The sequence below is a fragment of the Arvicola amphibius genome, chromosome 9, assembly GCF_903992535.2.
Source record: "Arvicola amphibius chromosome 9, mArvAmp1.2, whole genome shotgun sequence".
In the NCBI taxonomy this organism is placed as follows: Eukaryota; Metazoa; Chordata; class Mammalia; order Rodentia; family Cricetidae; genus Arvicola; species Arvicola amphibius.
The window spans coordinates 102,765,682-102,791,181 of NC_052055.2; the positions used below are offsets into that span (position 1 = coordinate 102,765,682).

The window sequence follows — 25,500 nt, forward strand, 5'->3', positions numbered from 1 at the left end:
AAGGTAACAGAACCAATAGGCCTGATTCATAAGCTCACTCACAGCTCATTGTTGAGGAGCCAATGGTGTGAGGCTCAGAAACGTGAGGGCGCACAATTCCACCTAAATGACAAAGCTTCTCTCCACGCCTACCACTTCCATATGACCAAAGGCCCTGGCTCCCCGAAACCTTCTTAAGCAGTCTCCTCGACTATGCCAAGGATGGGAGGTGGAGTGGGCAAAAGGAGTGGGTGAAAGCAGAGCAATGGATGGAGAGGTGGTGCGCAGATGGGCGAACAGGGATGGAACTGGGGGAGGCCGCCCATGGCTACACTTCCTTCCTCCAGCAGGGGGCTGTGGTTGCAAATAACTACTCATGGCCAGGCATGAATGTGGCATGGTCAGAGGCAGGGTCTGCAGGTCATTTATGAGGATGGGAATATGCTGTCCACGCCATCCCCTGTGCACTCAAAGTACACAGGCACATGCGGTTACTGAAAACTGAAATGTGACGGGAGTAACAAAGGAGCTGTGGTTTTTTTTTTTTTTAAATGAACTTACTTTTAATTAAGTGAAATATAAATTTTATTTTTTTAAGATTTATTTATTTATTATGTATACAACATTCTGCCTCCATGTATGCCCACACGCAGAAGAGGGCGCCAGATCTCATTACAGATGGTTGTAAGCCACCATGTGGTTGCTGGGAATTGAACCCAGGACCTCTGAAAGAATAGCCAGTGCTCTTAACCACTGAGCCACCTCGCCAGCCCAAGTATAAATTTTTTTTTAAATATTTATTTATTATGTATACAATATTCTGTCTGTGTGTATGTCTGCAGGCCAGAAGAGGGCACCAGACCTCATTACAGATGGTCATGAGCCACTATGTGGTTTCTGGGAATTGAACTCAGGACCTTTGGAAGAGCAGGCAATGCCCTTAACCACTGAGCCATTTCTCCAGCCCCCAAGTATAAATTTTAAAAGCCACCTGTGTTAAGTGACTATCACAGCAGCCAACTCAGGCACAGTCAAGATGGAGGCCGCTGGATGGCTGCTCTTTGACCTTGCTTCTTTTGGGAGTTCCAAGAAGCTTTCATACATCATTAAAAACAGGGGAACTCTGGGAGATGGAGCCTGAGTTCCAAGACCTGGCCGTCTACACCCGTGAGGGAGTCCATGCCTCGTGGCATAGAAGGCCATGGCTTCCAGCTCTGTGAACCTGCTCGTTTTCCACATCGTCTTTCTCCCTAACAGTCCTCACTAGGACTCCCCAGAGTATCTTGGCAACCAGGGAGCTGCTTGATACTCTTCCTCAGAGCTGACCTCCCTCCTCTCTCCAGAGGCTCCTGTCCCAGCAGGCTGCTCCTCCCTAAGCTTGGCTGGAGCACTATAATGTCCTCACTTGCACTGGGGGCCACTTACTTGGCGATTTATACTCTCTAATCAGCCACCAGCCTGGCCTCTCGGGGCACTGGGCTGAAGACTTCCCTGCAGGTTTTATGATTCCAGAATGATCTGAAATTGTTCTTTAATTACCACAGGCCGATCTGAGGGAGAGGTTGTATTGCCCTGATATTGCAGTCACAGTGGCAAGGGCCCTAGGGGCAGGAGGAGTCCCTTGGGAGCTGAATCAGAGCAATACTACTGGTGCCGGCCAGAGTTAACTGGGGAAGTGTGGCCCAGCTGCTAGGGGTACAGTGTGGGGAACAGAGGTGGACAGACATGACGCCATCTCCTGGCATGTCTCAGAGAGGAGGGACGATGATTAAGACCATCTGCTTTGGCCACAAAAATATCTGGGTTCAAGCCCTGGCTCTGCTACTTCCCGGTTTGCTCCTTGGACACATTTCATCTTCTTTCTGAGACTCAGTTTCCTATTCTGTAACAGGAGGGTGAGGGGGAGTCCTGGGGTCTTTCTGTCTGCTCGCCTCTCTGTGACAGGACTGTGGAAAATGCATGAGGTGCAGGGGGTCCCATGGGGTTGTACTTGGGGGAGATAGTGTCAGCTCTCCCTGCCTTTCACCCCACACCCATGGAAAGCCAGCCAAGGAGAGCCAGGGATCCCCAGAAGAAAGAGGACAGTCATGAAATGGGACTTACGGTGGCTTTTAGGATGGTTTAGAGTTCTCTTATCTGTCAAGGGAAATAAAGGGAAAGATGATGATGACACGGGTGACAGCGGAAGGATGGAGAAGGTCACGGGGGCACGGTATGGATGAAATGAAGGGTGCGGGCGGACAGAGGCCCTGCGGGCTGCTCTGCTCAGGGTGGGCACGGCGGCCCAAGGCTGGGCAGGGGCAGAGGGGTCTGTCACCTGACTCCCGAGCACTCACTCTGCACGCACAGCCCGTCGGTGCAGTTCTTGGAGTCAAGCAGCGCCCCGCTGCAGTCGCGGCCTCCGTTCTGGGGTGGGGGCGCCATGCACTCACGGCTGCGCCAGTGTGCGCACTCTGTGCTGCAGGCCGACCACTTGCTCCACTCGGTCCATGCTCCGTCCACTGTGGGGGCACAGCACGTGCCGTTATGTATGCGAACGGCAACACAGACACAGTAACAACAGCGCAGGCATGCATGCACGCACGTACGCAACATACGTGCCAATCAACAAATCGATACCATGTCCACACAGCCACAGGCTAGGGGCAGTTAGATGCACTCAGGGGACAAGAACAAAGATACTTAAGGTTACCGGTACACAGCCTAAAACCCGGGTAAGAAAACAGCACAAAGTCTCATATACACCACCAAGGACAAGCACAGCTGGATGGGCATGGACAGGGAGAAGACAGACAGGGAGGAGGTCGCTAATAGGATGAACAGCTGTGGCCAGCAGGCATCTCAACAGATACATTCAGGAAGTTCTCCGGGCCCCTAAGAGCTCTCAAAGCCAGAAGTCCTATCTAGCTTTAGCTCATTGCCTCTGATTCCAGCTCTACAGCAGCCTGGGACAGACTCAGATGCTAGAGATGACAGAGGATGCTGAGGACCTGGGGTCTGGACACTTTGCTGCTCAGGGGAAGGTGGCAATCCAACTCTGCACACATCCCGTAGGTAAAGGAGCCTGGGAGGGCATATGACTCCTACCTGGGCACACGGTGGTACAGGCTGTCTTCTGGAAGGCCTGTCCCTCACAAAAGGCCCCTCCGTTGAGTGGGGCTGGGTTGGTGCAGGTCCGCGTACGCTTCTGCCAGCCTCGGCCACATCGATTAGAGCAGGGTGACCACTCTGCCCAGCTGGACCAGCCGCCATTCACTGTAGGGATGGGCCATCACACAGCACGGATTGGGGTTCCTCCTGGTATTTCAAACCCATCACCCACCTTTACTAACCCAACCACTCTGGCTGGAACCCTTCACCTATGGGACTGGGCACTGAGACACCACAATTGGAACCTGACAGGAACTACGAGGTCACTGTCTCATCCTGGCCTATTATACAGTGACACAGGAAGACTGGAGGGTTAACACGTAACCAAGGTCACCCAGTGTGTGACGGGGTACCTGGGCTTTGACTTGGGACTGAATCCTAGGACCAGACTTCCTAGTACATTCCAGTTACCGCCACTATGGTTCTACTCTCCATCCTTGGGCCCAAAGAAAAGAGCAGAGAGCAGCATGCAGGCCTGAACCGCATCCTTACCTCTACTGGGACAAAATGACTTGAGTGTGGCAATCTGGCTGCAGCCCTACCTTGGGCCTAAGTCAGGAGACGTGGGTCTATTTTGAGAAGTAGCCAAGGGGCCCAAAGAATAGGGAAGTGCTCTTGGCTGGGGACCCAGAGTGTCTGACTTGCTCACTTATCTCTCTAGATTGCCTCTCCATACAGTTCAGGGGGCCCACTGGCCCTTCTGGAGATCAGGATAGGGGTATGTGTTACCTCAGGCCTCCCCCTAGCAACTGAGAGCTCCCACCACAGAGGGCACCCAGGAGAAGCACAGTGTATCCCCAGCAAAGCACCCGTCCACACCATAGACGATGACCGTGGCGGTGGTGCTCCGGCGCTTGGCCACAATATTCTTGGCCACACATGTGTAGTTGGCCGTGTCTGACAGGCGAGCCTGGCGGATGATGAGGTTGTGATCAATGGTGAGCAGGAAGTTGGTGTCCTGAGTGGGGTCAATGACATCTTCATTCTTGAGCCATTCCACCTGTGGAGGGGAGCAATGAGGGCTCAGTTGTCTGCCTGCTGGCACTGGGGATAGGTCTCCTGCAGAGGGGAGGAGGGGTCCAGGCATAACTAGAATACCGGTCCTGCCTATATCCATGCCTAGGGTCATGCCTGGCAGTAACAGACACCAATATCACTGTGGGAAATATCATTCACCAGCAGAGTGATCTTAGGAGACCCAGGGCCTCAATCTTACCAACTGCAAGATGGACCCTGAATAGCACCCACCCCACGGGGAAGGAGCGAACGTGACATGCTTGGCTCAGAGAAGTACCAAACACGCACAGGCTGCGAGTGCCTGCCCTAACCCCACTCCCAAGCTCCTCAAAGCTGCAGCCTCCGCAGCAGGACCCCTGGGCTCAGTCCTCAGCTCTGCTACTCATTAGCAGCCAGAACAGAGATGGTCACCTCATCCTCCCGTCTCTAAAGGGGTGGCCTTGCCCACATTGCAGGGCTGCTGAAACCAGAGCCCATCAGGTAGCAATCCCCCCCACCCAGGAGGGCACAGAAGCAGCCTAGGAGACCAGTACAAAGTTTGGGGTCTTGAAAGCTGAGTCCCGAGTAAGAGGCCCATCCTGCGGTGAAGCAGAACCGCAGAGGTCTGGAGGCTGTGTTATCGCAGCTGTTGGTAAGTGCCCTGCCTGGCTGGTCATATCCCTCTCACCTCAGCCACAGGCACTCCCTCTGGTGGGCGGCACTGCAGAAGGACCTCATGATCCAACGGCACCTCCTTTGCCAGAGGCTCCTGGTCAAAGTTCTTGCGCAGGTCTGTGGAGGAAAAGAGTTTCAAGACTCTCAGGCAAGTGCTGGACGGGAGCATGAAGTGCCCGTTGTGGCCACTAGGGGGCAGAGTATACCTAAGGACCTGTTTACAGGCTGCCTTCACCTGGAGAAACAGGGTCCACTCTGGGACCTTGCCTAGAAGCTGCTGGCTTCCCTCCACAGGTGGCAAGGGCTGCTGGGAACCCTGGGGCCTGAGGAGGCCTGGCTTCTGAGTCTAAGAGTCCACAGGAGCTGGCATGCACATGTCCCCTTAATGGATATTTCTCTCTCTGACATTAGTAGGGAGATGGGGCGGGTTAATCAAGGTAGCATACAGGCAATGCGGATGTAGGCTCGGCGACTCTTGGTGGTTCCCGAAGAGCTCCAGGCTACACACTGGCACCAGTAGTCCTCCAGCCCGAAGAGCTCCTCCACCTGCTGTCTTGATACCTCGATCTGCACCTCTCGCACCCGCAAGCCTGGAAAAGAGAGAAGATGGGGTCCTCAGTAGCTAGGGAAGACACTAACTCCTTTTTATCCCCTGCAAAATCTGACCGGCATCCACCTGGAGCTATCTACAGCCAACCCCAGGTCTGTTTGAAAGCTAACGCCAGTCTTTGGTATCCTCAGACCCATTCACTACCTGGCTAGCCTGTGCTTGTCAAAGAATGCCCATGTTCCATAGACCCCTCAGCAGAAAGACCCAGGTTCCACCACAGGGCCTCAGGGCACTGTCCCCTGCCTGAGACTCTACTGTCACTTCTATGCCGGGGGTGCTTCCCAGTTGGGCTACCTGCTGGTCGGTCCAGGCAGGAGCCGCGAGTATGTCTGACCCTCTTGTCACAGCTGTTCTCCATGGGCTGTGGGACCACTGCCACTATGCACAGCTAGTGGGACACCACAGAACCCCAGTTCTCAGGGCTGGCGGGTACCATGTGCTCCTGATAAACAGTAGGAGCAAGAGCCACGCTGGCACTGTTACTAGGAATCATGGGGCTGCTACTGCTACCATGGGTCATCATCCAAGGATCCCAGCGGGCAAACTGCCTCTTGCTTGGGCTAGAACTCATGGCTGGCCCTGATTGGGATGAGACGTGACTCACAGGCCAAAGAAGTAATGATCAGTTGTAAGAGGCCAGGACAACCCAAGAAGAATACAGAGGGGTTTGGCAGGGCCCAGACGGCTGATTCCCTGCCCTGCCTGGCACTACACATGAGCCATCTTGTTGCCTCCCCACTGGGACCTCATGTTAACATAAAGAAGCACATGGGCTCAGAGATGCTGAGTGACTGGCCCACACTCACACAGTCAGAGTGATATCGTATGGATGGTGGGCTAAGCTATTCTCTGCATAGTGAGAATGTGGACCTGGGCTGGCCTCAAACTTTTCATCCTCCTGCATCAGCTTCTCAGAGGTTGGGATTGACAGGCCTGCTCGTTTTGTTTTGCTTCTAATTCATTTATTCCTCAGATTTTAGACGAGAGTGGGATATCAAGTCTTTTTATTTTAGAATCCCGGTACCAAGCTCACACCTGAGCCTGAACCTCTGGAGCAGAGCCCAGTGGTGGTTAAGTTTGGGGTGTGGCTTTACATCTGGGCGGGCCTGAAATCAAGGCAAAGCAGAAACTGAAGGAGAGAGAAGGTGGCAGGGTCAGAAGGAAACAAATAGGAAAGACACAGACCAAGAAGGGAACAACCATGACCAAGGAAAAGAAACAAACAGGAAAGAGAAGGAGGAGGAAAAGGGTCTCCCCTCTGTCAGGAGGCACCTGTGCATGCTCTCTTCCTAGGTCTACATTCTGGGAAAAGCATTCTACCAGCGACAGGACCAGCGATAGGCACCTTCTCTGAGCCAGGAGCACAGGGGCTCGCCTGCCTGTGGGAGGTGTTTAGAGCTGCTGAGGCTCCACATGGCAGCAGTGCGGGCCTCACCTTAGCAGGAAGGGCCCTTGTCCTTCCTTCCTTAGGGTCTGGGCTGCATTCTAGTACCACTTGTTTGATGGATCATGCAATATTTACAAAATAGAGCATCCCCAAAATGCTTCCCCAAATTTAATTAGTTTTGTTTGTTTGGTTTTTTTTTTGTTTTTTTTTTTTTGGTTTTTTTTTTTGGAGACAGCTATCCTGGGATTTGCTCTGTAGACCAGGCTAGCCTCAATCTCAAGGAGATTAATCTGCTTCTGCTTCCTGAGTGCTGAGATTAAAGATGCACACTAGCATTGCCTGGCAAAATTTTATTACTTAAAATATGTTTACATTTAGTTCTGTGTGTGTGTGTGTATGCATGTATGTGTGTGTATACACATGTGTGTTTGCAGGTGTGGGTGCCTATGTGCCACAGCATGCATCTGGAGCCAGAAGACGTTTTTTTCTGTGTGCCCAGGGACTGAGGCCAAGTTGTAAGACAAGCGCCTTTACCCACTAAGCCATCTTGCCGGCCAACTTTATTTTATTATTTTTTGTTATGTAGGGGATTGAACCCAGGGCCCTGTGAATATTGGCAAACATTCTATACCACTGAACTATAGCTGTACCCCTCTTCTCACTTTTTGAGACAGTGTCCCAAAAACTTGAACCTGCCATCCTCCTGCCTTGGCCTCCTGAGTAGCTAAGCTCACAAGCCTGTACCATTAAGTCCTATTCCAAAACCAAAACCTTCTGAGTGCTGATGGGGCGTTGCAGGAGTTTCAGGTCTGGAAAACTTGGACGCTGCATATTTTTTAATTGGGGGGGCTATCTGATTCACAATCTGGGCAAATTCAAAGTCAAAAAAAATTCCAAAATCTAGAACATTTCTGGTCCCAGATGGATTGACAAGGGCTGCTCAGAACAGGTGAGCCTTTTCTAGTATACCAAGAACAACTTTTGTTGAGGGAAGCACAGCATGAATGTGACTAAAAAAAATGGCACCATTTTCCCCAATGGAAAGTTCCGGAATGACAACAGCAGGGTTGAATCTTGTCTGGTGCACAAGGGCAAGACTGGCCACTGTGCAGGAGGATGGGGGAGAACTAGCTCCCCGCTGGGGGCTTGTAGCTAACTGGGGAACCAGAGGGGACTCTGAGGCCCAGAGGAGCATTGTGGCTGTGTGGCGTCTCTGGGGGAGCCCAGGCAGAACCAGCCTCACCTGTGGCCTCATCCAGGCTCTCCTGTGTGACGTGGTCGTTCTGACTGACCCACTCGCCATTGCACTTGAAGTAGATCTGTGTGGCGGGGACGGCGCGGCAGAGCAGCTCCACGGGCTTGTTCTTCACAATGTAGGCGTCCTGAGGCTCCTGCAGGAAGTGAGGCAGCTGCTCCGCGGGTGCCGAAGGCAAGGAGTCTGGGAGGACTTGGCCACCTAAGTCAAGAAGGCCTGTGTAAGGGAGGAAGCATCATGAAGTACGGGCTGGACACCCCTCACCCTGGGGACATGCTGTCACTCATACAAGGTCCACTGAGCCCGTGGCTTCCCCATCATTCTTTGCATCCAATAGGTCAGACGTTGAGGGCTTGGGGGTGCTAGTGGTCCTTCTTCCTTCTAACTGGAAGTCGGGAGGACCAGAGGAGAGGACACTGCACCATCTCTTACCCTGGCTCTGCCTGGCTTCAGTCATCTCCCACAGTGAAGCCTCAATACACAGGCTGAGGCTAAAACACAAAGCAGGACAACTCTGCCCCAAAGCCACCAGCCCCAGCCAGGCAGGCTGGTGACACAGAAGCATCCAGGACCAGCGGAGGGGTGGGATGAGGGGGCAGGGTGTGGTGGCGCCAAGCCCAGGGTTCTAAGCATCCTGCAGCCTCCTCCCAGGCTCACACCCTTAGCAAAACAGAAGAGAACCTTCAAAGCACACAGCTAGGCCAGGCGGGTGGCCACCTCGTCCCCCCCACGTGGCCTGGTGGAACCGCCTGTGTCCCTGGAAAAAACAGCACCTTGGGAGGTGAGACAAACAGGAAGGGAGGAAAGCAGGCCAGGCCTATGATTGGTCACAATTCACTTAGGAAAATTGGCTCTGCATCACAAATGCAGCACAATCAGGCAGCTCAGGACAAGCAGTGGGGGGCTTGTGCTCCCTGCTCACAACTCCTGGGAAAGTGGAATCAAGCACAGGGTGAGGCGTGCATGCGGCCCCTCCCACCAGCCGTGTGCTTGTTGAGGAAGTAGGGTCCTGGGTGGCCTAAATAGGGATCATGCACTTGTCCCTCAGAGTCAAAATGCTGTGTATGGTCCTAAGGAATCCCGCGGCAGCCAGAAGGGCAGGGGACACCCGGTCTACAAGACTATAATAAATAAAATGTGTCTGTTTGTTCTCTGTGTGCAACAGGAGGCTCTCCTAAGGTTGGGGTTGTTATGGGAGACAAGACCTGGACAAAAGATTCTGGTTTTAGTGGGGTGCGGCGGGGGAGAGGGAGGGTGCAATGCACAACCAAGAAACCAGCCAACGGGGCGCGAACCCACCTCTCTCAGCATCCTCTAGGAGACCCAGAGCGAGTGTCCTGATGGGTGTCCTGTTCTTTTGCTGCTGAGGAAGGACTGGGAGGGGAGCGCTAGCTTCCCATCAGGCTGCTCTGAAGATCACACAATGGTCCTGAAAGTGACCTGGCACTTGGTAAGGACACACTGCCCTGTCCACACAAGCTACTGAGGATTTGGGAACAGTCGAATTATCTGATTCTTGCAACAACTCTCTTGCTTGTCCTCATTTTATATAGGAAACACTGCAAGTTGTTCAAGATCATACAAAAGAGCTAAGGTATGGGGCTGGAGAGATGGCTCAGAAGTTAAGAGCACTGCCTGCTCTTCCAAAGGTCCTGAGTTCAATTCCCAGCAACCACATGGTGGCTCACAACCATCTGTAATGGGGTCTGGTGCCCTCTTCTGGCCTGCAGGCATACACACAGACAGAATACTGTATACATAATAAATAAATAAATAAACAAACAAATAAGCAAACAAATAAATAGCTAAGGTTTGAACCCAAGAAACAGAACATCCAGACTGGACACGAGGGGGCTCAGGTGTGGTGGCCTCAACCAGGTCCTGTAGCACTAGCCAAGGATGGAGTACTTGGGGTTCCTATGCCCGACACTGCTTAGAGGCTATTTCCTAGCCCCTAGATACCACCCCCCCATGGCCACCTTCGATAGAGTCGCTTACACTTTCTAGTGTAGTAGCAGTAGATTAGTCAGTTTTAATGGCATCACAAGGGCCACCAAGAATTCCCAACAAGTCAAGGAACTCAGCATGAATTTATTCCTAAGAGCTCAGTCGCCATTTGGAAAAATACTCAGTATAACTGCACAACCACGTCATCACAGCCCTACTCACAATAGCCAGGAAGTGGAATCAGCACAGATGCCACCACTGTGGATGACCGACCGGTCAGTGAAAACGTGACGCACACACCCTGTGGGGTTTTACTCATCCACAAAGGAAAATGAAATCTGCAGGGAAATGGGTGGCTATGTGTAGTGATATTTCATTTGCATTTTGATAAATAAAGTTTGCCTGAAGGTTAGAGAGTAAAACAGTCATCCTGGTCAATGTTACAGACCAGGCAGTGGTGACACACACCTTTAATCCCAGTAGCCATCTTGGTTGCCATAGAAACCGGGCAGTAGAGAGGCATGCCTTTAATCCCAGCTCTAGAGAGGAATATAAATCGGGAGGAGACAGTTCCCAGGCTCAGTCTCATTCTGAGATTCCTGAAGGCAGGATCACCATTTTGTACTGAGGTAGAAGTAAGAGCCAGTGGCTGGATGTTTTGCTTTTCTGACTTTCAGGTTGAACCCCAGTATCTGTCTCTGAGTTTTTATTAATCATGCTACAGATATGAAAATTTATCTTAAGTATGGGTTACCTGGACTCAGAAAAACAAATAACACCTCAAGTTCTTTCTTACATGTGGATCTGTGGCTCCTAGCTTCTAAGACACACATGCATGTTCCCAAACACACACACATACTCACCAATCACACATACACACATCAACCATACACACAGACACACTTCAATCACACACACCAACACACACACACACACATACATACACACACCACACACACACTTTCATCCATTCCAAGAGCTTACTAACTGGGATGGCAGGGATGCGTTTGCCGGGCAAAGCACACGTTCTCTGAGTAGAGGGGACATTATCTGTCACAGAGTCTTCCTCACTGCCCAGCTTTGCAGCAACATGACCAGCTAAAGGAGGGCCAGGGAACATTAGTGTTGGCACAGTGAGCTGCCCCACAGCTTCTGCCACTGTTTCCCTAGGATTCAAACAATATTCCACAGCACCCTGAGGTGCCATGGCACACAGTAAGGTGATTGCAGCCCTAAGTTAGTGGTTCTAGCCTCCCTACTTAACAGCGGCCTTCTAGCCAGGGGTGGGACCAGGCATGGAGCTCAGCTCACTCTAGGTGTGCGAGGGTGACCTTGAACTCCAGGTCCTCCTGAGAGCCACCTCCCAGGTGCCAGTACCACAGGTGTGCATCATCAAGTCTCACTCTTAACTTCCTGTCCCTACGGAATGAGAGCTCTGTGGGGGTGATTTAAATGCCACTAGTCCCACTGCCCCCCACAACTTTAACACACACACACACACACACGCACACACACACACACACACTTTCAGGAACTCGGGAAGACCCTTCTCCCCTAGACTACTTTGACAGACCAACAGCTACTCTTATTAGATGCCACTGGTTAGCCATTCCAGTCCTGACACTAACCTTGGAGGTCACACCTTGGGTGTGCACACCTTGGGAGGTCTCCGCCTCTTTCAACCCATCTCTAAGGACAGGTCTGAGTCCACCCACCATCCTTGCTCCTGCTAGAGACAGGTTCCCTTTTCTCTTGGCCACGGACATATGGGTAGGTATGGAGCCAGTGGGCCTCACCGGCACTGTCTGTTGGAGCCCTGAGGCTCCTTAGCAGTTTTACCGGCTGTTTTGGGGGGCAAGGGATGTACCACATTCTTCCAAGGGATCTCAGTGTTCATGTCAGGGTGTTGAAGAAAAGCAGTGGGGATGGCAAGATCATGTGTTCCACAGGCTTCTCCCCTAGAGCTGGGCTATGCTGGTAGTGAAGACACCTGCTCCAGAGGTGCCAGGACCCATGGTACTAGAGTAGGCAGGAGGCAGAGAACCAAAAAAGAAGCCAGATTCCCAGAGGTCCCAGCCCAAACTCTCTCTTTTCTTTTCCTTCCTTCCTCACTCTTTTCTCCCTTCCTTTAGTCTAACTAGGCTACCCTCAAATCTGCAACCCCCCCCCACCCTGCTCCAAACTCCTGAGTGCTTAGGGTACAAGCATGTGCCACCAATCCCAGTTGCTCAAGCATTCTTGTCATTCATGAGGGGTGAGTAGTTCTGCTTCCCCTGTGGTGACCTTGACCCCAGTCTCAATTCGGGCAAGAGTGGGCTGGTGGTCTGACCTGGTTCAGTTTGAACCAGGAGACTGGAGAAGGAGGTTTGCCTCCCAAGCCTCAGTTCTGGTCTGTTCGCTTCAGGTGAGACCATGAAGGTTACCTGAGAACTAGACAAAAGTATGCTTTGAGAACAGCGGTACCGCGATACGTGTGGCAGGTGGGAGGATCTGGAAACCTGCACTTCAGGCTCCTTGGTCCACTGTCACTTGTACCCCTTAAAGAAGGCTGGTGTGGAGATCTGCATGCAACCAGCTCAGAAAGGGGAGTAACCAACAACATCACATAGCAAATTAACGCAGTCAGATCAGAGTTCAGTGCCAGAAAGATGCCCAGCTGTGGCAGGATGCAGGGATAGGACCAGCATCCCACACGGGAATACAAGCACCCATCATTCTTTTAGAGGCCAGACTTTGGAGGTCCCAGTACAAAGCTGCAGCTTGGTAGGGAGGGTCTCGACACCTCCATCACTGGCCTTTGTCCCTGGAGTTGAGGGACCCTGGCACGGTTCTAGGCATCTATTCACAGCAGAGCAGGGCCATGTGTCCAGGGCTGGCTGGCACAGACAGGGAGGAAAGGAGGCGGGGGGGGGGGGCGGGGAAGGGAGGGAAGCACAGAGCTGCCCCACGCTGGGAACATTTATCATCAGTAATCACCGGGGTTCTTCAGCTTCTGGACACCGGGCTGATTCTCCCAGACCTGACTCCCACTGCATGGAAAATCTCTCCCATTCACTGCAGGCCGCTGTGCACAGTGGGAAACAGGCAGAATTGGAGGAGACAGCCAACTTATTATTATGTTTTAAAAACACAAACTCCACAGGCCAGACTCCTCCCTGGACACAAAGCTCTGCCTCCATCTGGCCCTGGCTCCTATGGGGTTCAGGCTGCGGTCCCCCTCAGAGGCTGTCACAATGCCCGTTGCTGATGACAAATGGGGGCTGGCCAGCTTGTAGGACACCAAGTTGTTCCTAACAAAGAAGGCTTCTCACCCAGTCCTGTTCCCACACCCTCCACAGACCCATCCTTGCCTGTGATGTCATTTCCTGTGATGACCACAGGAATTGGACTTTCCAAGAGGGCCAATGGGGCAGGAACTTAGAACCTGAGGAGCCCAGATGCTCCTGTGAGGTCTCTTCCGAGGCCCAGGCATTGGGCTAGAGTGGGAATGGACACAGTCCTTGAGTCACTGGGCCACCCAATTCACAGAGGCACTTCCCCTGAACCCTGGACTCCCTGGCATGGACACCTACAGTTAACTTCAGTGCCAGGCTTGGAGGGGTCAGAGCTACGAGAACACACTGTCACCTTTCTCCTCTATGGGTAAGGGGACCAAGGGCTCTCATTTCACCTAGTCAAGAAAAGGATCTCCAATCCCCCTCAGGGCATTTACAAACCTTTGTGGTACCACACACATCAGCCATGCATCTCATTTTACAGGGCCAGAAACTGAGGCTTACAAAAGTCAAAGGATACACCCAGGCTCACAACTACGCTCCTTTGGGCCAGTGGGAACAGCTTCCTCTGTCTCCTCAGAGGTGAGGACCAGGCCTCAGTCCCTTACGCCCACCATGTGGGCCCCTTTCCTCTTGGCCTGACTCCACCATGCTCCAGAGCTGTTTGTGGGCACCTCAAACTTGTTTCTACTGTCAGGCTCACGCATCCCACATCAGAAATCACCCATGACTCTTTCTCCAGACATCAGAACTCCAGCCTTGAGGTCACTATGCTAATACTGCCACCCCTTCTCAGGTCATGGCCAGCCTTCCCACCCCTTTTTATTTGTTGACTTGCAATGTCAGACTCCACCAAACACTCAGTTGCTCACGTGGGCAGGAGGAGAATTGTTCTGGTACCGTGGATGGGGTGGGTGTGTTCCTGGTACCGTGGACAGGGTGGGAAGAATGTTCCTGGAGGACTGGGTAGGAAGTGTGTTCCTGGTACTGTGGATGGGGTAGGTATATTCCTGGTACCATGGGCAGGGTGGGAAGTGTTCTGGTACCGTGGATGGCGTGGGTGTGTTCCTGGCACCGTGGATGGGGTGGGAAGTGTGTTCCTGGCACTGTGAATGGGGTGGAAAGTGTGTTCCTGGTACTGTGGATGGGGTGGGTGTGTCCCTGGTACTGTGGACGGGGTGGGTGTGTTCCTGGTACCGTGGATTGGGTGGGAAGTGTGTTCCTAGCACTGTGAATGGGGTGGAAAGTGTGTTCCTGGCACCGTGGACGGGGTGGGAAGTGTGTTCCTGGTACCGTGGATGGGGTGGGAAGTGTCCTCTTGGTACCTTGGAGGGGGGTGGGAAGAATGTTCTTGGCACTCTTTTCTTTGACCCCACAGCCTCGCCCCTAATGCTCAGTGGACCCAGATGCTGTGGATAACCCACTTGATGCTTCAGACCACATGGCAAACTCCCCTCCTCCTTCCTGCCATCTCCCGCCCTGCATGCAGTGTCAGACTGTCTTCCCCCCCCCCACACACACACACACACTGAACTTGCTGCTTTTTCTTTGACCCCTGGACCCACCCTGCTCCATGACTGGGGTGGTCTTGAGAGTCCTCAGCTCTCCTTCCAATGGCTTTCCTCATCCTGCTTTGGACTCCCACTCACTTCCTGCACTAGAGTCATCCAGAGCCCCTGGGACACCCCTCCCTACCTCTACCTCTTTGAAATGTAGCCTTTCCCCAGGTTCACAGCTCTTGGGGAGCCATTTCAGCTCCAATGCTGTGACCCTCCCAAGGCCTTCCTGAGACAAACCTCCCCACATTACCCATTCCGATCTCCACCAAGTGCTGCTCACACTACTGTGCCCTTGGAGTACAGTCCCTAAAGATACCAAGGTCATTATAAAGCAAACTTCTTGAGGGCCTGGGGCCCTGTCTGTGTTGCTGGGCCCACTGGGGAGGCAGGCTTTTGTCTGGCTGTGCTGGCCAGCTTCTCTGGAATTGGGGAGGCGGTTAGGGTACAGGGAGTGCCTGGGCCCTGGGACCGAGCACCTTTGAAACACTGGATCCTCAGAGGTCACTGAGACCAGAGAGGGCACATTTTTGGTCTTAAATCACACTGCACAGAGCAGAAGACCCCAGGTACTAGACCCCCAGAGGCATAGAAGGAACTTTTTTTTTTAAAAAAAAAAAAATCTTTCCTTAGGGCTGGGGGCAAAGTTTAGCAAAAGAACACTTGCCTAGCAAGCACAAGGTCCTGGGTTCAATTCCCTGACTCTACATAAATAAACTAAATTAAAACCTTTCTCTGGGTGGTGGTGGCACAGGCCTTTAATCCTAGCACTTGGGAGAAGGAGGCAGGTGGATATCTGACTTTGAGGCCAGCTTGGTCTACAAAGAGGATTCCTGGACAGTATGAGATGCTACACAGAGTAGCCCTGTCTTAAAAAAACAAAAAGCCCTTTCATTTGCTTCTAGTAGAAACACTTTACTGAGTCTGTTCTCATTATAAAGGTAACCACACGTGCCATGGCATTAAGAATGGTTTGGGGAAAATAAAAAAGAAAATAAAGACCACCCCATTCCTACTATTGCCTTGATGGCTTTGATTATTATTACTATTATCTGAGAATTTCATACTTGCATGGGCATGGCCTCTTCCTCCCCTATGCTGCACGCACCAACTACTTATGTCCCACAACCATAGCAATTTCTCCTCTACAGGCTCCTACCATCCTGTGCCCTTCTTGGTCTGAATCACGGCTGCTCTTGGAGAGTCCACTGCCCACTGGGCCTTGATTTTTCTCATCTGGGAGATGGGATTGTTTCAATTTGCTTTGTCAGTGTCAAAATGTTGGGCTTGTCAAATTCAGAAGGCTAAAGCTCTCTTCTCAGCTGCGCTACCCCCTACCCCATCAGCTGCTCATTTCTTTCCTTGCCTCTAGAAGAAAGACAGGCGGGGCTCCAAGGGGTGTTAGGGTGCTGGCCATCAGCGTCTGGTTTTTTGAGGCAGCGGTCTTGCTATGTAGTCCAGGCTGGCTTTGTACTTGCAGCAATCCTCCTGCCTCCTGAGTGCTGGAACTTCAGGCATGCAACCATGCCTGGCTGGGCTAACATATTCATAGACGGCTTCAGGATTCCAGGGCCTCCCTCCACCCCCACTCCAGCCTCTGCCTGGCCTGCTCTGTGATGACATGAACTGCAAAAAGCTGATGCAAGCTGGAAGAAGGGAATGAAACAGACTCCGTGGGGCAGATGGAGTTGTCGCTGGCCCCCATGGGACACAGGGCCCTGCTCTGCCCGCCTGTTTGCACCTGCTGATGTAATCGCCAGGCGGCCTTGGCTCAGGGCTGGGCCTGCTCACCTGGTTTTCCGAGTGAGCTGCAGGCGGAGGGTGGAGGGAGGGCAGGAGGGCAGGGGGATGACAGCAGGAGCCTGAGAAACTGTGTGAGCATGGGCCCACTGTCACTTCAGGGGAGCTGGCCCCATCTCTGATGCCCCCTCCTCGTGGCCTAAACCTGGGACTTAACAGGTTCTTGGTCAGTTCTCACCCATGGAGTTCTTGGATGGAATAAGGAAAGAAGAAAAACACTTGAACAGTCTCTGGTCAGCTGCTAGCCTGCTGGGTAACTCTGGGCCAGCTGGCTAATCTCCCGAAGCCTCAGTTTGTTTATCTGTAGAATGGATGTGTCGGTGCTGTACCCACTTCTGAGGTAGTTGGGGGCCAGAGAGTGAAAGCCCACTAAGGCACATGGATGGCTAGGGCACTTGGGAAGAGCAGTAGTGGGTGGGAGTACGTGAATCCCAGGGAGCCAGAGCTACAGGCTGGGCAGAAAGGAAGCCCAGGAGCTCCCCCACGGGGAGGAAGTGTGAAAGAGATGTGCCAACTCCCTGGGGTCTTAGAGGAGCCACCAGAAACATGCTGGGGCAGAGACCTGCCAGGAACCCCAGAGGTACCGAAAACAGTAAGGTTGCTGGCTGCATGGTGAGAGCCGGACCATCAGGGAGGCTATGCCTCTGATTACCACCTGGATACTGGCCTTCTAGAACTTTCTCTGCCCCTTCCCTACAAAAGGGGAAAGGAGCCTCAGAACATGGTCTCCCTGATTGGTCCATAAAAGCCTCCAGGCTACGGAGAGTCACTGGACAGTACCAGCAAAGTTGGTATTTGGGGGTGGGGACTCCATTCCTTCTAATTAGGGGTGGCGGCAGGAAGGCTACCATGGCTAACAACACCACTGAAGCTGGGATTAATGGCTTACCAGGCCAGTTTGAGAGGCAGAGCTGTTCCCTGGCTCTATACCCAACATTCACCAGTCAACAGAATCCTCCCACAAGCCCTTGCAGGTGGAAAATGGGCACAGGGGGATTCAGGTACTTGCCCACGTTCATAGAAGAGGAAAGTCAGCACCCAAGCCCGAGTCCCTCCACCTCATGCATTTTAAGCCCTTTGGTGTTGCATCAGATCAACTTAGATCAATCATGGTCAGCCCCTGGGAGGGTCGGCAGGAGACTTCTCACACAGAACCAAAAGGAATGGCACGGTCACACGGTGCTAGCTCTGGTCCCTGTTTCCTTGCACAAATGCCCTGTCCTCCCTGGGAAAAACGAACTCTCACTTGTTAAAAAGATGTGGGGCATCCAGTGAGGAGGCCACAGGGACACACATGGGAGGAGGCACGTAGAGTGGCCCCAGGCAACACCAGAAGGCATGAGACTAGAAGCCCCACATCTCCATTACCGTCCAAGTCACACATTGCACCTCAGTCGCTGCCATAACTTTGCAATGTGAGCCATCACTGCTGTTTTACCTGAGGTCACTGACAGTGACTAAACGGCAGAGCTAAGAGTCACAGTCAGGTGTCCAACACAGGCAGCGGATGGGCCACCAGCAAAGAGTGGTGCCCCCTTAGCCTGCTTCCCCTGAAAGGAACAGGGAACTATATTTTAAAATGTCCTGAACTTCCTCCCAGTTCAAACACCTGTCCCTCATTAGCCCAGGGCACAGGCAGCGTCACTGGGGGAAGGGAGGCTCTCAACTAGGGGAACCTGAAGCTCTCCGGCCTTGAGTAGCCAGCCCGTTGCACTCCCTCTCAGACTATCCATCCTCTGGTTCTTTTAGTGGGCTTTTGTGAGGCTCAAGAGTGGTTCCGTTTCATGTGGGAGAGGGGACGGCCATCAGCTTCCCCAAGTCCCCTGGAATTCAAAATTCAAAACAATAGAAGCGTTGGGTTGCCCTTGATGCGGAGGTTTTGGTTTGGGAGGTGGCTAATTTTAGCTTGAGAACTCCAGCGTTTTCCCAGCAAAGTCACTGGTCACTGTCTCGTCGCTGGCCCTGGACAAAAAGGCCTTGCTTTTCCTCCCCAATTGTTCTCAGCTGGGAGCCGAGGACTGCGTGGGGCTCCAGACAATTCCCTTTGTGCCTGTTTCCGGGTGGCTCCTAATAACTCAGGGACTGGTCAGCCTTAGCTCCCTCCCAGCCCTAGCTAGCTCTCAGCCTCGACCCTGGAAGCATCCACTCGCTGTTCCCAAGAGGTGGCCTTCGAAGGCACAAAACCTGCAACTTCCTTTCAGGCTTCAGGGTCAGGGCAGAGTGAGGTACTGATGGGATCGTCACAGTTCAGAGGATGTGAGTGGCCTAAGGTCACACAGCCCCGGGGCCGAGCTGGTCCTGGAGTATATCTGTCTATGTCTATTCCTAGGCCGATGCTGTACGAACGACATGCCGAAATTCTGTCGCTTCCACCAGGGGTGCCCGAGTCTGACCATGACAGCATCTGAGGGCGGAAAGTCGCTTCCTGCTTTGCTGTCCTTTGCCTGGCTACTCCTGGATCCTTCCTCAGGCCTCACCTGAAAAGTCTCCTCTGTAGAGCCCTGCTCTGACTGAAATACCCTTTTATACCCTTCGCCCCAGCCAGTTGGGGTCCTGCCCTCCCTCTGGCTTATCTTTCTTCATCGCCCAATTGACTCCTTAAGTTCGGATGCATCGGCATTGGCATGCTTCCTTGTTAGTATCCAGATTCCAGGGTCCCAGAGGACAGATTCTCCACAAGAGTCCATTCAACGTATATCATGTATGAGGGCACTGAGCAATCTAAAGATCCTGGGACGGGGCCTGGAGATCCCAATGTACCACTTCAGATGGCCACACAATGCTTTCATTTTTAAAAGTCCGATAGCATGAAGGCATTTCTTTGTCTACTGCAGTGCCACTGGGTTAGCCTGGCATACGGTAGATATTTTTCATTGTTTGAGGCCTGGTCTCAAGTAGCCCAGGCTAGCCTTGAATTCACTATGTAGCCAAGAATGACCGGGAATTTCTAAACATGGTTTCTTCCTCCTGAATGCTAGGATTACCAGCCTGTACCATCACACCAGTTTGTGTTGGGCTAGGGATCGAACCCAGGCCTTTCTGCATGCCAAGGTCGTTTGATCCATCAACTGAGCCACATCTCCAGACATTTCTGTATACTGTAGATGCTTCAAGTGCTCTTGCATGAAGTACTGAAGTTTCTGGACTCTCTGGAGGCCACACCTTCCCACATAGACAAGAGGAATAAGGAGCCTTCGGGAGGGTACTCATAGGCCAAGGACAGCCCCCACTCCCCAGTCAGCTCAGGGTGCCTCCCTGTAGAGGCAGGCTGCTTCTGTGGCCTGCCCCTGCAGCCACTACAGCCGGGCCTGCATGCTGTAATTAGAGTGCTCCTTGCAGGCCCTGGTAATGAGGGGGTGTCTGGTGCCAGCCGTAATTACAGCCTGGTTGGAAGGCGCAGGGGCCGCCTCCAAGCCACATTACAAAGTCTGCAGCGGGACTCCAGGCCCGCCTGCTCCCTTTTTATGGGGCTGGTTAAAGGGAGGGCCGAGGAGCTGATGGAGAAGCCAGCTCAGGCTGGGGGCTGCGGTCTTGGGAGAGTTGAGAACTGAGAGTCCAGGCCTGTACTGCTTTGAAATTAGGTTCCTGCCTCACCCCTATCCCACCCACGCCAACATTCCCATCCATGGGAGAGGTCAGACTTGCAAGGACACCAACTGAGACTCTCAGTTGCAAGGCTCTCAGCTAGGCCCAGGGTCATAGGCCTTAGGCAACAACCAAGATGACACAGCACACCTGTTTACTTAGCTGATGGTCAGGGCTTTAAACAACTTGGTGCCATCCACATAGCCAGCAAGGGCAGATCCTCAGCTCAGGCCTACAGCATGTGTCCCTGCCGGTAATGATAGAGGGCAAAGAGCAGGTAGGGCTTGGCCAAGCTCAAGAGCCCTACAGTTTGCAAGCTGCTTCCTGGGAGGCCCAATGGAATCGTCCTCTTTCTTTAAACAGGTCTCGGGCCAGGGTGTTGCTAGGTGGCAGCACCTTGTTTAGCATGTTCGAGACCAGACACAGGGTTTGAGCACCAGGATGGGGTCCAGGGTTCAGAATCCCAGACTCATGCTTCTGCAGGGATTCTAGGGTCTAGAAAGGTACAAAGCCGGCACCACAAGGGTCTTTTCTCTACCATCCTGAGCCCTGTGGGCTTCAGAATATCAGGGTATTAGTGCAGATGGGAGAAAGTCATTCGAGGGGCAAATTCATGGCTGTCTGACACAACCTCAGGTGAGACAGACATCACTAGTCAATAGTGGCACACTTACTACAGAGTACAGCTGAAGATTCCACCATCCCTGATTGACCCGGTCCTCACCCACTCTCCATCAACCCAGAAAACACCTACTGGATGTGGACAACTTGACTTTCTTAGTGAGCGGCTTTCATGCTTGGTCAGCCTGCTGCTCCAACCCTGTGAATATAGGGCACCCTCAGTAGGCTCCTGTTAAACCCCAGTGCAGAACAGGGGCTGTACAGACCCAAAGGCAGCTTTTACAGGGATGCAAGCAAGTTGTCTGGATAGTCGTCCAACACAGCTGCGGGCATCTCTGAGCTCGGCTCACATCTCCTTCTCCCTTCCATAGTCTCTTCCTGGGCTTCTCTCCCACCCCAAATACCTGACCCCAACAACCGCTGCCCACTGGCCTCAGGTGACCCAGAGCACTGTAGTCTCTAAAATGCCTCCCCTCACCCACTCATAGCCTCTAATCCCAGGGAAAGGGTGGCTGCCTCAGGCTTCAAGGGTATGTAAGAGCTGTCCTAGAGGATAGTGTGGGATGGGATTGGACAGGGTGGACACAGCCCTGCCAGCCCCGGCCTCACTTTCACCTTAGGTCCTGAGCCCACAGGCGCTACACGGAAGACATGGAGTTCCTGAGACTCAGGGAGGTAACTGTCTCACCTTGCCTGCTCTGTGGAGCCAGAAGCAGGAGGCATTTCAGAAGGACACTCTAATTAGGAAACAGGGCAGCCAGCCACACCCTGTGCAATCAAAGGCCTACAGAGTCTAGGCCCAGCCTGCTCTCTGACCCGAGGCAGCTTCCACCTCCTCTTTGGGACTTGGGCAGGCGCTCCCCTGCCTCCTCAGACAGGGGCCCCGGGAATAAAGCACTGGATTCTAAGATGCGTTTCCTATACAGAGCTTTGAGCTTGGACACGGGAATGGTGCCCATGAGGCTAGTGGAGCCAAGAACCCTCCCAACAGAGGCAAGGACAGCAAAACCCCTGTGGTGAGCCACCGAGTCCTGATTCTACATGTCCCCACCAATGACAAAAGTTCCCTTTGGCCGCCGGTTTGTTTCTGCTCAAACCCAAACTGTGTTTTCTAGACAGACAGTGGCTTCCACCTGAGAAACTGCCTGCCCTGCTGTCTGCCCCAGATGAGTGGATGAGACCTGTGCTCCACCCTCCACTCTGCCCCAACTACCTGGGCCATTAATATGGAGTCTCCATGTCCTTATTGCCTCCTCTATAAAACAGGAGTCATACCTAGACTCCCAGGCCACTGCTAAGGTAAACAGAGTCACACTATGACAGTAACCAGTAGGGGGCTGAGCAGGACACTGGAGTTCCAGCATCCAAGTCTTCTCCACAGACTCCTACTCTCTGGCTGTGTGGGGCTGAGCCTTTCGGCTCCTCAGCCTCACCCATGGCCTTGGATAGGTAAACACTATATTCGGATGAATGCAAAAAACACTTTATAAACTGTAAAGTGCTGTCCAAGCCTAAGATCAGTCATTATCATTTTTCCTAATTATCTATGTTACTTCATTCACTGCCCTCCATCCTGCCCATGATGGCCACTTCTATCCCGGCTCACCTCATGGGACTCTAGTGGCATCTGGTTTACAGGCTTGCACCTCGGGACCCAAAGTCCTCCTTAGACAGGTGACAGTCATCCTTGGGCAGAGCAGAGGAAGAGGGGCTTTGAATGCTCGGGTTTCTGGTAGGAAGATCTTTACCTATCAAGCGGACCCTCTGCAGGGCTGAGAACCAAGCCCGAGAGAAACAGCCACATAGGTATAAGGAGGCAGGAGGGAACATGGTAAAGAACTTGCCACACAACTCCATCCTTGGCCCCTCCTGCCTTTTCCTTGTAGGAATCTGAGAAGGATAACCTGGAGGCCCCGTGCTATGTGACTTCTGGCAAGGCCCAACTTGGACCGCCTTCCTCAAAAAAGGAAGTGCTAGGTTCATGGCTTGTCTTGAGGGCCTCGGTGCTGGGAGTAGGAGCTCTAGGGAAAGTATATGAATTGTTGGGGAAAATCCCAGCTGCCTAGTTGTGCCTGGGGGTGGAGCTACATCTGGAGGGGCAACTGTAGCCTCGACCCTTAAGAATGGGAGAGATGCCAGTCTCTGACGGATCTGCAAGCTCCCCTCTCATCTGGGTGTGGCAGAAGGGGGCAGAGACAGGCACAGTTAATGTGGATGCCACCAGCCTCACCAAGAGATGGGGGCCTGGCTCTGCTCCGCCAATAGCTAAGGACACCTCTATCACCCAGACACTGAAGGGGCCTTAGTAAAAAGGGATCAACACACAGGATGAGAAATAGCTTTGGATAGCTGTGGGATTTTTTGGTGGGTGACTTTGCATCTCTGGGCCTTACTCTTCACCTGAAATATAGAGTCTCTGGATATCAAATAGAATAAGCTAATCACATGTGGTATCACTAGCTAGATGGGTGGCAGAAAGAGGAAGCTAAAAAATACTCCCAAGTTAGGTATCACTTTTCTTGGACATACTGGCTAAGTCTCTGGCCTTTGTTTTCCTGCCTGTGAAGTGGGTGTACATCTGCAAGACCATCGGCAGGGCATTTACATAGAGAAGGCACGCTACATGTTTATGGGAGTTACTGAGACCAGGTGACCTGGCAGAGTTCCCCGCACACCTGGCCACAGTCACCTCTCGGCCTTGCAACAGACACCAAGTTGTTGTCAGGTCCCAGGTGGCTGTTGGGGCCCCAGCCAGAAGCAACACCACCTTCCTAGCCCACGCACACCTCCGAGGAGCACCTGGCACGAGGAGGAGGGAGCTGGCTGCCCAGCAGTGGGATGCCAAGGAAGAGAGAAGCCAGAGCCTAGGCCCTGGGTGTTACCCACTTCCTAGTGGGGCCTGGCAGAGGGACACGGGCCACCTAGGTGACTGACTGGTTTGGAGGCCTTCAGGAGAAGGAAGCCAGGGCTTAGACTCTGAACCATGGTCAGCATTTATTCTCTTTGGCTTAGAAACCTCAACCCCAACATCCTACCTTTTCCATGAAGTGATAGAATTTAGCAGGTAGGGGGTAGGGTGGGCAGGGGCTCTGAAGAGGTAAGCGGTAGGCAGCTCACGCACTGAGCTAATGATAGCTGGGTGGGACTCAGGCTTCCCTTTCCCATCACAGAGGAAAGGCACGTGGTGAATCTGGGGTACAGTCCCTTCCTGTTCACTTCTTAAGTGTCTGACAGAGAAGCCATAGGGTGCTCCAGCTCATGAGGGACCCACTCGGTTGTGGGATTCTAGTGTCATCCTCAGCTGGCCTCTGCAGGATACTATACCAAGTGCTGGCCCTTCCCAAACCCCCTCAGCCCTTGCTACCCTTGACCCATCCTGTCATCCCCTGCACGGCCACCCAGGCTTCTCTGGGCTTGTCTTCTGGATTCCCTTGCCTCACGCTGACTGGAGCGCTCCTCCGGTGAGGGGGCAGAGAGGCAGGAGGGCCTGGGCTCTGCACTCAGCTCACCTGACCCTCTTTCAGCCTTGCTTGTCCACCTGTCAATGAAGGGGCAGATGAGCCGCTTGGCTAGTCTATCGCCACCAGAGCTCGCTTCCCAGACATGGGCTGGGGTGCCGCCGAGCATCTGAGTCCTCAAGCCTGAGTTCACTCACCTCTTGGCTTTCCACTGGGTCTGAGGAATGCCAGGCAAGGCTCCCCTCCACAAAGGCACCCCCCACTGGTCTCCATCTGCTCTCTCTCAGAGCTTTCGAGACTAAGTTCTGGCCTCTGTCTGAGGCCCCACTCTTCACCCGTGGTGGCTGCCCCTGTCACTAGATCCATCCCTGGCAGAGTTATTTCCCTCTGTGTGAGCTTCCATTAGGCAGGAAGTACACCAGTTACAGGCGGGGCAGAGGGGGATAAGGTGGCCATAAATCACTGGGCTCTCCCCGCACCACCAATGCTGCTGGCTGGGCAGCACCTCCCTTCCAGGAGGAGCTGCAGCTGAGTTGCACGTGGCTCCAGTGGAAACGGGTGTGGCAGCCACACACAGCTCACCCAATCACTTCTGAGTAGGCCCTTGTGACCACAGGTTCACCTCTCCTCATAGTGGCACCTGGCTATCCAGAGGGAAGGGCCAAGGATGGGAACAGATCAAATCACTGAGACTTGAAGACGGGGTGATGACTACAGTAAAGCTCACAGGACAAAAATCTGACTCTGCCTCCTAGGGGCATGGAAAGAATGTGACCTGGGAACGTGGGCACTCACGTCGGAGCGTGCAGCCTTGCCCCTATCCACAGCTACCTCTTCCATCCCACGCTTCCCTTCTTGCAGCTGGTGAGGAACAGTGCTTTTGTTTTGGGGTACAAGCTGCCTTTGGGGTGAAGGAAGCCTTGGCAGATCTTCTGGGAGTCAAACCCGCCATCGGGAAGGTTGAGAACCAGCCTGCTAGCCGGGCGCAGAGCCTCTGACTTCCTCCGTGAACAAAGTTTGGTTGAGGAAATTAAATGAGATCACAGGGGTGATATTAAAAGAGCAAATTACTTTAAAGGGCTTCCGCTTGGTCCAGATCTGACTGCAGAAGGATGGCGCTAATTAGCAATGAGGAGTGGCCCCATCACACGCTGGGGCTTCTAGGGGTTATGGAGAGAGCCCCCAAGTTCCTCTTTTTACCCTCCT

The 25,500-nt window shown here is 53.0% G+C and overlaps 1 protein-coding gene across 2 annotated transcripts in view; it reads right to left on the reverse strand.

Moving 5' to 3' along the window:
• Window positions 1-25,500, reverse strand: part of Unc5b (unc-5 netrin receptor B) — a 67,777-nt gene that overhangs the window by 11,508 nt on the left and 30,769 nt on the right. The window contains exons 2-8 of one of the 2 annotated variants that reach the window (XM_038342264.1): window positions 8,041-8,268; window positions 5,247-5,390; window positions 4,814-4,917; window positions 3,949-4,129; window positions 3,067-3,234; window positions 2,316-2,480; window positions 2,083-2,115 (exon numbers count right to left, since the gene is read on the reverse strand). In XM_038342264.1, coding sequence (XP_038198192.1) covers window positions 2,083-2,115; window positions 2,316-2,480; window positions 3,067-3,234; window positions 3,949-4,129; window positions 4,814-4,917; window positions 5,247-5,390; window positions 8,041-8,268 — 1,023 coding nt within the window. The remainder of the gene's footprint in view (window positions 1-2,082; window positions 2,116-2,315; window positions 2,481-3,066; window positions 3,235-3,948; window positions 4,130-4,813; window positions 4,918-5,246; window positions 5,391-8,040; window positions 8,269-25,500) is intronic. The other variant, XM_038342265.1, reaches the window with a different exon arrangement.